Genomic DNA, 12573 nt, shown 5'->3' with positions numbered 1-12573 from the left:
TGGAGTACTACTCAGCTATTAAAAACAATAAATTTATGAAATTCTTAGGGAAATGGATGAAACTGGAGTTATAGACAGCTATGGGTTGTTGGGATTTGAACCTGAGTTCTCTGGAAGACCAACCAGTGCTTAACCATTGAGCCATCTCTCTAGCCCCTCCCAAAATGATGAAACTATATATATATATATATATATATATATATATATATTTGGGGGGGGGCTTTTTTGGCTTTTTTGGCTTTTTTGAGACAGGGTTTCTCTATATAGCCCTGGCTGTGCCAGAACTCACTCTTTAGGCCAGGCAAGTCTTGAACTCACAGGGGTCCACCTACCAAGTGGTTTCCCAAGTGCTGGAACTAAAAGTATGTGCCACCATGCCATGCTCTCAGCTAATTAAACTAATTTCTTAGTTTTAAATCTTATAAAGAGATTGCTGACATCAAGAAGAAGCCAGCTGAACATATATAGGAAGTGTACTCCTCTTTTTTTACCTCTAAAAATGTTGTCTTTTATATTTGAAAGCAACTTACAAAAAATAGCTAGGGACCTTTTTGTTAGGGTGGCAAATACCTGAAGTACTTTATTTGAGAGTCTGAGGCAGGAGAATTGTTGGAGTCTGGGAGTTTGGAGCTATCTTGGATAACACAGCAGGATTCTTATTTACTCACAAATAAAAATATAATTGGACTGGGTATGATGGGTAAGCATGTGAGGGTACCCTGGAGAGATGGCTCAGCATGTGAAGGTACCTTGGAGAGATGATGGCTCAGAAGGTACCCTGAAGATGATAACTCAGCATGTGAGGGTACGCTGGAGAGATGGCTCAGCATGTGAAGGTACGCTGGAGAGATGATGGCTCAGAAGGTACCCTCTGCTGAGAAAACCAACTCCCATGAGTCCTCTGCTATCACATGTGTTTCATGACATGCGCGTGCACACACCCACCACATCACACTAAACAAAATGTAAAAAGAAAAAAGTTAAGCCAGGCATAGTGGTGCTCTTAAGCATATAATAACAGCACTCTAGAATCATGGAAGGAGCACGGGATGCTTGAAACCCACCTGAGATACATAGTGAACTAAAATCAGGCCATCTTGAGCTGTGTAGTGAGACTTTGTCTTAAAATAAAAGTTTAAGGCTGGCAAGTTAGTTGAAAAGGTAAAGGTGCTTCCTGCTAAGTTCCTGGGACCCGCAAGTGTCTTCTGACATGCCTGTTGTGGCTCTGGACATGGACACACCCTCATACACACTAAATTCTTTTAAAACTTCAGAAAAATTAAGAACATTTTTAAAGCCGAGTGGTGGTGGTGCACGCCTTTGACCCCAGCACTTGGGAGGCAGAGGCAGGCTGATTTCTGAGTTCGAGGCTAGCCTGGTCTACAGAGTGAGTTCCAAGGCAGCCAAGGCTACACAGAGAAACCCTGTCTCAAAAACCCTCCCCCACAAAAAAAATTTTTTTAAAAAACATAATTTTTTGCCTTTTTGAGCCCCCCTTTTCCTTTTTTAGAATAAGATCTCATATAGCCTGTTAGATTCCCGGAGGGACCCCCACACTCAAATCCCGAGAGCGATGACCCCACACACCACCAAGACATGGGCCTGATGCAATCTGCAAGAGGCTTTTAATTCCAGCTAGCTGGGGTCAGACTCATATCCCTTGCAGGGGTAGAGGAGTCTGTCCCCGAGCAAGGTCTTAGGCAGCTTTTTATTCCTGTGCAGTTGCTGGGGCAAAAGGGAAGACTCCGGTAAGGGGAAGGTATGAGGTGGTTTCTGATTGGTGCTGGCTCTCGATAGGGTTCAGGGGCAGGTTAGCCACCTGGCAGTCATTTGTTACCTTCTCTCTGCCAGGTCGACCTGGTCTCCTTGTTTCTGGGCTCTGGGAGTCAGTCTCCCACTGAGTTCAGCTAATGGCTAAGTTCCCACAGTATAGTTTGAAAACTTAATTTAAACTTAACCTCTCAAGCCCATGCCACTTTTTTTTTCTTTTGAAATACTGATCTTTTTTTTTTAAGATTTATTTATTTATTATATGTGAGTACACTGTAGCTATCTTCAGACACCCCAGAAAAGAGCATCAGATCTTGTTACGGATGGTTGTGAGCCACCATGTGGTTGCTGGGATTTGAACTCAGGACCTTCAGAAGAACAGTCAGTGCTCTTAACCACTGAGCCATCTCTCCAGCCTCACTTTTTTTTTTTAAATAATTTTTTTTGTTTGTTTTTTGAGACAAGGTTTCTCTGTGTAGCCCTGCTGTTCTGGGACTCCCTTTGTAGACCAGGCTGGCCTTGAACTCAGAAATCCGCCTGCCTCTGCCTCCTCAGTGCTGGCATTAAAGGCGTGCGCCACCACCGCCCGGCAGGAGGTTCTTAAAAGAGTTTTAAAATATTTTCTCCAAAATTGGTCACAGTGATGCGTGCGCCGCCATTGCCCTGGTAGATTTCTTTAAATACAGATACTTCCCTCCCCACTCCTTTTTTTTTGAGGAACGTTGATATCAAACATCACTTGATGCTGGTTGAGCCTGACCTTAAACGTTTTCATTTAAATGAATGCTTCAAATCCTCAGGCTAGAACAAATGCAACAATACTACAGATCTGTTCTATGGGCTAATAACCATTTGCTTTCCTTATTGAATTTCAGGGGCAGAGAATTCTGGAAAGGTGGATGTCTCTACCAAGGACCTACTTCCTCATCAAGAATCTCGAATGAAATCTGGTTTGGAGAAGGCTATCAAGCACAAAGAAAAACTGTTAGAGTATGACAGAACTAGGTATGGTGGGGTTAGACTACTGTGCTAAGACAAAGCTTGTCAGTAGAGCTAAAACAGTTAAAGCTCTTGGAGAGCTAGAACTGAACCAACTCCCTGGCACCCCAAACTAAGACATTTGGGGTGCCAGGGAGTTTCAGAGATTAAGAGCACATACTGGTCTTTCAGAGACCCATGTTTGATTCCTCACAACCAGTCCCAGAGGAGTGCCCTCACACCTCTATAGGCACAAGGCACTCATACACATAGAGCACACAAACATACATGGAGGTAAAACACTCACACATAAATAATAATATTATCTTGATACTTGCTGCCTTTTTTTTTTAAGATTTATTTATTGTTATATGTAAGTACACTACCACTGTCTTCAGGCACACCAGAAGAGGGCATTGGATCCCATTACAGATGGTTGCGAGTCACCATGTGGTTGTTGGGATTTGAACTCAGGAGTCAGTGTTCTTACCCACTGAGCCATCACTGCAGACCCACTTGCTGCCTTTTTAAGGCAGAATATCAAAGGGTTTATCAAAAAGAAGTGCTGAAAGCTCTGTGTTGGTTTTTATTGCATCTTAGCTTTTGTTTTTGTTTTCATTTGACAAGGTTTCACTCTGTGGCCTTGGCTGGGCTGGAACTCTCTCTGCAGACCAGCCTGGCATCAGACGTGCCAGAGGTCTGCCTGCTTCTGCCTCCCAAGTGCTAGGATTAAAAGCATGGACCACCACACCTGGCTCTTCTCATTTTTTTTTTTTTAAACATTCTGCACTAAGAACTTACAGATCAAATCTATTTAGTAACATTATCTAGGTGTTGGGTAAATATTTTGAAGACTATATTTTCGAATCAAAGGAGACCTTGTTAAGTAAACTACTTTATACTGTAGAACAGTATAAATATTATACAGACAGCACACAGATATTTGTGCTAAAGACAGAATGGAAGAACATTTAAGCAAAAACCAAGCCAGGCATAGTGGCACATACCTCTAATGACACTACTTGGGAGGCAGAAACAAGAGGCTCTCTGTGAGTTCAAAGCCAGTCTGGTCTACATAGTGAATTTCAGGGCAGCCAGGACTACATACTGAGATCCTGTCTCAAGAAAAAAGTTTTAGGCAATATGTGTTTTTAAATTTTAAAATTTCTAGTTAATAGAGGCTTAATTTTTTATTAAGAAATAAGATCTTCATGCAGTATACTTTATAAAATAAAATCCTGGCAGACATGAGCTGCATGTTTTCTCCTTGATTCAGAGCCCTAGAGTCCAGTAAGGACATCTATGAAGAATGATAATTCCTTAAGCTACTAATGCCACCCTCCATGTGCCAACTGCTACACTTTCTCTCAAACCCCAGTGAACTATGATCCTGGAATAGGGAAAGTGCTGAAATACTCAAGGTGAAAACTGGCCCTGAAGAATTATTCATGAATTCAGCAAATATTTATTAAAACTTGTCTTTCCAGCTCTAGGCAGAGCTTGACAGACAGAAACCTCTCGTCAAAGAGCTCAGTCTGTAAACAGCTGCCCAGCTCTCCTGCAGTCACCGTCAGCTTTAGTTCAACCTGCAAGAGTACTGCGACAGGGCTTTCCTCTGTGTAGCCGTGGCTGTCCTGGAACTCACTCTGTAGACCAGGCTGGCCTCGGACTCAGAAATCCACCTGCCTCTGCCTCCCAAGTGCTAGGATTAAAGGCATGTGCCATGATTGCCTGGCCAAAACCTGATTATTGGAGGTAGAGTAGAGGTGGGTGCCCATTAAACCATCCATGTCAAGGTCCCTACCAAGTCTTTTAATGCAAAATGTTTTTGTACCTTGAATATGAATATAATTTAAGTGTCTTCTGTGTGTCAGTAATTTGTAATTATGGAGAAACAGTCTTCTCTGGGTTTATGGCTTTGATGTAAAGAATTTCTGTGAGCCTCAGGTTTGGGGTTAAATTGTCAGAATTCTTTCCAGTCTTCAGTTCTGTTCTCATTATGATCTTAGAAATTGACCTGTTTTGTTATTGAACTGGAGAGTGAGTAGGAGGGGTATGGAAACTGTTAGAGTAGTAGATGGATAAAACATTCAGCTGGCCCTTTCCCTCGATGGCTGCAGTACTCCAGAGAGCTCGCCCTGCACCTTGCCTGGGCTTTACAGTAGGGCACAAGAGTGGGGGAGCTGGTCCCACGTCTGCTACTCACTAGTACAGCATGGATGAGAACTGGTCCCATTCCTCACCTGAGCAAAGCGGGAGAGCTGGCCCTGGTGGCTCAGGCACAGGAAAGCTGACAGGCTGACCACCCAGCCCACCCCAACACTTATCCCATATGAAATCCTGGAGCATGTGAAGGGGATGGTCCTGCAGAACCAACACTGCAGTCTTTTCGTGGCACAGGGCAACAACAGGATATCTGAAAGGAGCCTAGGTAAGGACCCAGTATTGGTAGCATAGCAGAAGCCAGAGGCCTTTAGCCAGACCAATGACTCACTGCAAGGAACATTTCAGGTAAAGCTGTTTGAGCAAAAGGGTGTACTATGTGATATACCATGGCACACCACTGCGTCCATGGTGAAATGTTTTTGGATTTTTTATTCTGTTTTTTGTTTGTTTTGTTTTATTTTGAGAGGAAGTTGCAAGGGCAGAGGGCAGATATGGAGGGAGGGATGGGGAGATGAGTAGGATTGGGGTGCAGGATGTGAAATTCACAATCAATAAAATATTTTTTAAAATGCCCCTTGAGCTGGGCAATGGTGGTATACTTCTTTACTCCCAGAATGCAGGAGGCAGACGCAGGCAGAGCTCTTGAGTTTGAGGCTAGCCTGGTCTACAAAGTGAGTTTCAGGACAGCTAGAGCTGTTACACAGAGAAAATCTGTCTTGAAAAACAAAAAACAAAAACAAAAAACAAAAAAAATACTGTAAGCCACAGGACTGAGACTGCAAAGCAAATGCCAGTAGCCAGGTTTGCCTGTGAGTAGTGAACCAGGTGCCAGTGACTTGTGGAAGGGGGAGCACACTGAGTAAGGTGCTGCAATAAGAGCTGGGCTAGGACAAAACCGAGGGACATCCCAGCCCTTACGTGCAAGCTGTGATCCACACCTAGAGAGCTGGAGGATGCAAGGGAGGACGATGGACTGTGGTGCTGTGTCCTCTGCTGCCTGAGGCTGAGATTAGTTCTAGGGGCACAACTGAACCTTGCAGTAGATACAAGACATACTTTCAAGTAAGGAAGAGCTTGGCCTGATTTTACAACATTCTCGGCCTTTCATAGTTGAGATGGGAACCCCTATAACAGCAGAAGTTAGGTGGTAATTTGTCCATATTTGTCAGCATGTGACCTCACTCTGTGTTCTTTTCCCATCTTTCCTGCTCAGTATCCGAAGGACCCAAGTCATTGACGATGAATCGGACTACTTTGCCAGTGATTCTAACCAGTGGCTGTCCAAAGTTGAGCGAGAAATGCTGCAGAAACGAGAGGATGAGCTGAGAGAACTTCGCCATGCCTCCCGACTTTCTAAGAAAGTCACCATTGACTTTGCAGGGCGGAAGATCCTGGAAGATGAAAACCCACTAGCCGAGTATCACAGCAGGTGAGCAGGAGGCCTTGGAGCAGGTGGGCTCAGAGCGGGAGGCCTCAGAGCGGGTGGGCTCGGAGAACAGGAGCAGTCCAACAAGAAAGGGTTTCCCTCTAAGGAAAAAAACAATGACCCCATGCGTAAAGCTCTTGCTCAAACCTTAGGACTGGAGTTGCATAATCCTCAACAGCTGTGTGAAGCTGTTGTGTAGTACCACATGTCTGTCATCCCATTGCTCCTATGGCAACATAGGAGACAGAGATAGAATTCCCAAACTAGCCAGACCAAAGACTCACTGCAATGAACATTTGAAGATAAAGCTGTTTGAGCAAAAGGGTATACCATATGATACACCATGGCACACCACAGCTTCCATGGTGAAATGTTTTTGGATTTTTATTCTGTTTTTTGTTTGTTTTGTTTTATTTTGAGGAGTCAGAGATAGAATTCCCAAACTCTCAGGCCAGTTAGCCTGATGTGTGCAATGGCAAAGAGCAAACAAAACATTTCTCAACCAGGGTAGAAGATGAGGATCAATGCCTGAGGCCGTACCCCACTCCATACACGTACGTCAGATACATATCTGCCCACATACATGTATTCATCTCATATGAACACATCATACACACAGGAATAAAAAGGAAGGAAGGGAGGAAGGAAAAAAGAAGGAAGGAAGGAAGAAAGAGGCAAACAAAGAAACAAAGAAAAAGAAAAAAGGAAGGAAGGAAGCTAGATGGTGACAGAGGCCAGTGAGCTAGCTCAGCAGTAGAGGTGCCTGCTTGCTAAGCCTGACAGCCTGAGTTTGACCCTAGGACCTATATGGTAGAGGGTGGGAGCCAGCTTCACAAGTTGTCTTCTGACCTCCACATACATGTTGTAGCTCATGTATGCACACATATTCTCACACACAAAACTAAAAAAAAAGAATGTTAATGATGAAGGGCTCAAAATATATCTCAATGGTAGAATATTTGCCTAGGATGCATAAGGCCATATGTTCAACCCAGGTACCACATACATACACACAAGTAATTTTATAATAATGAAGTTCTTTATGGTAGCATATGCTTGTTTTTGTTGGACAGGATATATAGTATGAAGGTAGCTTGGACTACATAATGAGTTCCAGGTCAATCTGGGCTATATAGCAAGACCTTGTTTCACAAAAACTAGTAAAAACAAAAATAATGCCAGGCGGTGGTGGCACACACCTTTAATCTCAACACTTGGGAGGCAGAGGCAGGCGGATTTCTGAGTTTGAGGCCAGCCTGGTCTACAGAGTGAGTTCCAGGACAGCCAAGGCTACACAGAGAAACCCTGTCTCGAAAAGACCAAAACAAAAAAACAAAAAAAACCCCAACCAACCAAACAAACAAACAAAAACAAAAATAATAATTCCTAGTACCCCAAAAGTACATTAATAAAATGTTTAAGGCTGGAATTGCAGCAAAGAAGTATAACACGTGCCTAGTACCCTTGAGCCCCAGGGTTTGATCCACAGTACCTCAAAAAAATAGAAGCAAAATATAAAATAATAATTGTTAATTTAGAACATAAAGTGCCTAAGAGTAGCTGAGGATTTTGAAAATTAAGCATGGGACTGGCACAGTAGTGCACACATATAATCCTGGCAATTTGAGAAGATGAGATCAAGAGTTCAAGGTAGCTGGGCAGTGGTGACACACGCCTTTAATCCCAGTACTTGGGAGGCTGAGGCAGGCGGATTTCTGAGTTCGAGGCCAGCCTGGTCTACAGAGTGAGTTCCAGGACAGCCAGAGCTATACAGAGAAACCCTGTCTCGAAAAACCAAAAAACAAAACAAAACAAAACAAAAAAAAAAACAAGGAAACAACTGGACGTGGTAGAACTCCTGTAACCACAGCTGTGCAGGCAGATGAGACACCTCGGGACCCTAGTCAGATAGGCAGTTTCCAGGTTCAGTGTGAGATCCTGTCTAAAAACCAAGGTGGGAAGAATTTGAGGACAAGACTCTCATTGACCCCCAGCCTTTACATGCACATGCTCATTTATGAGTGTGCACACACATACACACAGAATATATCAGTGAAATGTATGATTCAGAAAGAAACTAATGTATTTACTTTGAGGAGTTGTGCTTGAGTATTTGCATATGTGTGTGTGAAATTGATAAAGGCTAAAGTTAACCATTGGCTGGGAATGTGTAGTTCAGGTGACACATATTAGTGGTCACTTACCTAATATGTGTAAGACCTTCATTCCATCCTTAGCTATATACACACACAGAAATAAAAATAATAAATCAAAAGAAGCTAACATTTTTAAGCTGTAAGGAAAGGATTTACTATGCAATGTTGAGATGATTAACACCACTTTGGAAAAACTGTGGGTTAGATCTCTCCCAAACTGCACTGTAATAGTAAGCTAGACTAAATCAGTGGATTTAGTGGGACATGGTTACACTTCTGTAATCTCAGCACTCAGAAGGCCTAGGAGGAGGATCTCTCTCGCATGGGCTACATAGCCAAGCCCCTTCACAAAAAAAAAAAAAAAAAGAAAAGAAAAAGAAAGAAAGAAGGGCCAAGTGGTGATGGCATATGCCTTTAATCCAAGTATGCAGATCCCGATCCTTGTGAGTTTCAGGATAGCCTGGTCTCCAGAGCAAGTTCCAGGACAACCAGGGCTACACAGAGAAACTCTGTCTTGAAAAACCAAACCAAACCAACCAAAAAAAATATGGCTGGAGAGATGGCTTAGTGGTTAAGAGCACAGGTACTCTTCCCAAGTACCTGGGTTCATTTATCAGCACCCACGTGGTGGCTCAGAAGCATATGTGTGTGTGAGTGTGTGTGTGTGTGTGTTGATTTATCAAATTTAGTTGAGTTTTTAAAAATTGAGAGAGCTATAGACATGAATTGGTAGAGCTAGTGAGGTGGCTTAGCTAGAAAAGGCACTTGTCATGCAGGTCTAATTACCTGAGTTCCAAAACCCAGAATCAACAGTGAAAGGAGGAACTGAGTCCCAAAAGTTATCCTCTGACCTCTACATGTGTGCCATGACACACGCATGCCCACACTCTCACATATAACATACAAACACACACACACCATAACAAAATAGGGGCTGCAGAGATGGTTCAGCAGTTAAAAGCACTGGTTGTTCTTCCAGAGGACCTGGATTCGATCTCCAGCACCCACATGAACTCCAAAGGATCTGATGCCCTCATACATACATATATGTAGGTATTGAGCGCTGCTGCTGTGCCTTAAAGATGGTGCCTGCCATTCTTCTGCTTTGGAGTAAACAAGTCCTTATTTGGCAAGAGGGTTGCACCTGCCAGTGGCCTGATCTTTTGTCATGACTCTGTAGCAAATGATAGCGCAAGACGTGGTATGGGCTCATGGGCAGTCCTATGAAGGGTATTTAAGCAGCACTCACGGACCATTGGGGGGGGGCACACCCTTGATTCTCATGTAACTAACAGCTCCTGAGTAAACTGTTGCTGGAAGGAACTGGTGTGCTAGTCTTTCTTCCCTGCTGGTCAGGGTAATCGGCAGCACATGTAGGCAAAATATCAATTCACATGAAGTAAAAGTAAATCATTTTTAAAAATTAAAAAGAGAAAAAGGAAAATTTTAAAAAGAAAAAAATGTTTAAATGTTTGGTCTTGATGAAATGTAACAATTTGCTCTTTTTTTTTCCTCTTTGAGTTTTAAAATTAATACATTGGAAAAATGAATTTCTTCATTTTGGAATATGGTATTAAGATTGTTTGTAATTATTGATTTTAAAAGTTTTTTTTGTTTGGTTGGGTTTTTTTTGTTTTGTTTTTGTTTTTGTTTTTCGAGACAAGGTTTCTCTGTGTAGCCCTGGCTGTCGTGGAATTCACTCTGTAGACCAGGCTGGCCTTGAACTCAGAAATCCACCTGCCTCTGCCTCCTAAGTGCTGGGATTAAAGGCATGTGCCACCACTGCCCGGCATTTTAAAAGTTATTTAAGTAATGTCAATCTCCAACTCTTTTTAGGAAATCTTTCTGGGACTGGAGAGATGGCTCAGTGATTAAGAGTACTAACTGCTTTTCCAGAGGTCCTGAATTCAATTCCCAGCAACCATGTGGGGGTTCACAACCATCTGTAATGGGATCCGATGCCCTCTCCTGGAGTTTTTTAAAGAGATAGCTACAGTGTACTCGTATACATAAAATAAATAAGTAATTCCAAAAAAAAAAAAAAGAAGAAGAAAGAAAAAAAAAGGAAAGAGATCTCTCCATCCTCCCAAGTTTCATACTTTTAAAAAAAGATTTATTGTTTTTTAAATTTTACATGCATGTACATGTACCACATGCACACTTGGTATCTGTAGTGGCCAGAGGACATTTGATCCCCTATAGCTGGAGTTAACACTTATCATCTCCATTAGGTTCTGGGAACTAGGCCAGGTCATGTTTAAGGGCAGAGCTTGCTCTTCCCTTTTGTGCCATCTGTCAGGCCCTGCTGGTGTTTGAGACCGGGTTTCACAATGTAACCCAGCCTGTCTGGGACCTTACTATGTAGCCTTGGCTGGCTTTAAACTTATGTTGATCCTCCTGCCTTGGCTTTCTAAGTGTTAAGATTACAGGTGTGTAAGACCATGCCCAGTTTTGGTTTTGTTATGTTCATTTTGTTGGGGTTGGGGAGTTTTGCTAGTTTTTTGTTTTTGTTTTTTGTTTGTTTGCTTGTTTTTTGTTTGTTTTTGCTTTGTTTTGTTTTTTTGACATGGTCTCATGGCCACATCTCTAGACCTCTTATTAATAATCTTTCCCTTTTGAAACCTCTTGATCCAGACTGTCGTAATCTACATCACCCTTAGCACCACTGTCTTCCATGTTCCTACCAGAATGGTCCAGAAAGCCTGACTGACAACATTCAGCCACTTTTCTTGTCCAAAGTCCCACTGTCTTCCATATTCCTTCTACAAACAGCACCATCAGGCCTGTCACAGCAATACCCAACTCCTGATACCAACTTCTTTCATCCTTTCTTCCTTCTTTCCTTCCTTCCTTTCTTTTTTTCTTCCTCTCTTTCAACCTTTATTTATTTTTTTATGTATATGAGTACACTGTAGTTGTCTTCAGACACACCAGAAGAGGGCATCAGATCCCATTACAGATGGTTGTGAGCCACCATGTGGTTGCTGGAAACTGAACTCAGGACTTTTGGAAGAGCAGCCAGTGCTCTTACCTGCTGAGCCAACTCCCTAGCCTCCAGGTACCAACTTATGTCTTAGTTACTATTTTATTTCTGTGAAGAAGCTCCATGACCACAGCAACTTTTATAAAAGAAAGCATTTAATTTGGTGCTTGCTCACAGTTTCAGAAGCAAGGATCGAGTTCAGATTAGCATGGATGAGTGGAAAGGGGACTCTACAGTAAGCAGAATAACTATGATTCCTTGAGTAGAGGAATTGCTGTGAATCTTCTTCTCTGAGTCAGTCTATTGCTAGTCATCTTTTCTAGTCTTGGCATGTTATTGATCTTGTTAAAAAGATAAATGGTTAGGGAGTCCTACCTGTTTTCCTTGGTGTTCTTGGTACAGAGCAAAAGAAGGTGGGTGTGGGAGCAGAAAACGTCATCCATGTCTTACAAATAAAACTTTCAGTTCCAGTTTTTATTACTACTAAAAGGTTTCATGTGCTTAGTTTGGACACTCTGAGCATAGAAGATTACCAATTGTTGCTTCCTTTTGGTTTGTTCCCACAGACTTGATGAGACAATACAAGCCATTGCCAATGGAACTTTGAACCAGTCACTGGTCACATTGGATAGATCTTCTGAAGAGCCTTTGGGAGTTCTGGTAAACCCTAACATGTACCAGGCTCCTCCTCAGGTTAGTGAATATCTCCTCTAACTGATGAGACATTTTTGACCCCAAATAGTTCTCCTTACAAATGTGTATGTTTCAATAGGCCTTAGATACCAATTTCCTCTCAACATGGCAGTCAAGCATTTGGGAGACAGAGGCAGAGACAGAGGAGGATCTCTGAGTTTGAGGCTGTGGTGGTCTGCAGAGAGAGTTCCAGAACCATCAGGGCTACACAGAGAAATTGTCTTGAAAAAAAAAGCAAATATACAATCAAACAAAGCTCCCTGAGCACAAACTTGCAATCCCATCACTTGGGAGGTGGCAGCAAGAGAATCAGGAATTCAAGGTCATTCTCTGCCATATACCAAGTTTAAGGCAAGGCTGAGTTACATGAAACCTTTTCTCAAAAAAAAAAAAAAAAAAAA

General features: G+C 42.5%; 1 protein-coding gene across 3 annotated transcripts in view; it reads left to right on the top strand.

Moving 5' to 3' along the window:
- Trip4 (thyroid hormone receptor interactor 4) overlaps window positions 1-12573 on the top strand; it is an 86692-nt gene that overhangs the window by 39483 nt on the left and 34636 nt on the right. For all 3 annotated transcript variants that reach the window (XM_031344206.1, XM_031344205.1, XM_031344204.1), the window contains 3 exons: window positions 2646-2775; window positions 6128-6343; window positions 12046-12172. In XM_031344206.1, coding sequence (XP_031200066.1) covers window positions 2646-2775; window positions 6128-6343; window positions 12046-12172 — 473 coding nt within the window. The remainder of the gene's footprint in view (window positions 1-2645; window positions 2776-6127; window positions 6344-12045; window positions 12173-12573) is intronic.

The sequence above is a fragment of the Mastomys coucha genome, unplaced genomic scaffold (assembly GCF_008632895.1).
Source record: "Mastomys coucha isolate ucsf_1 unplaced genomic scaffold, UCSF_Mcou_1 pScaffold23, whole genome shotgun sequence".
Taxonomy (NCBI): Eukaryota; Metazoa; Chordata; class Mammalia; order Rodentia; family Muridae; genus Mastomys; species Mastomys coucha.
The sequence above is the reverse complement of the archived record's forward strand: the minus strand, read 5'-3'. Positions and strand labels throughout refer to the sequence as shown.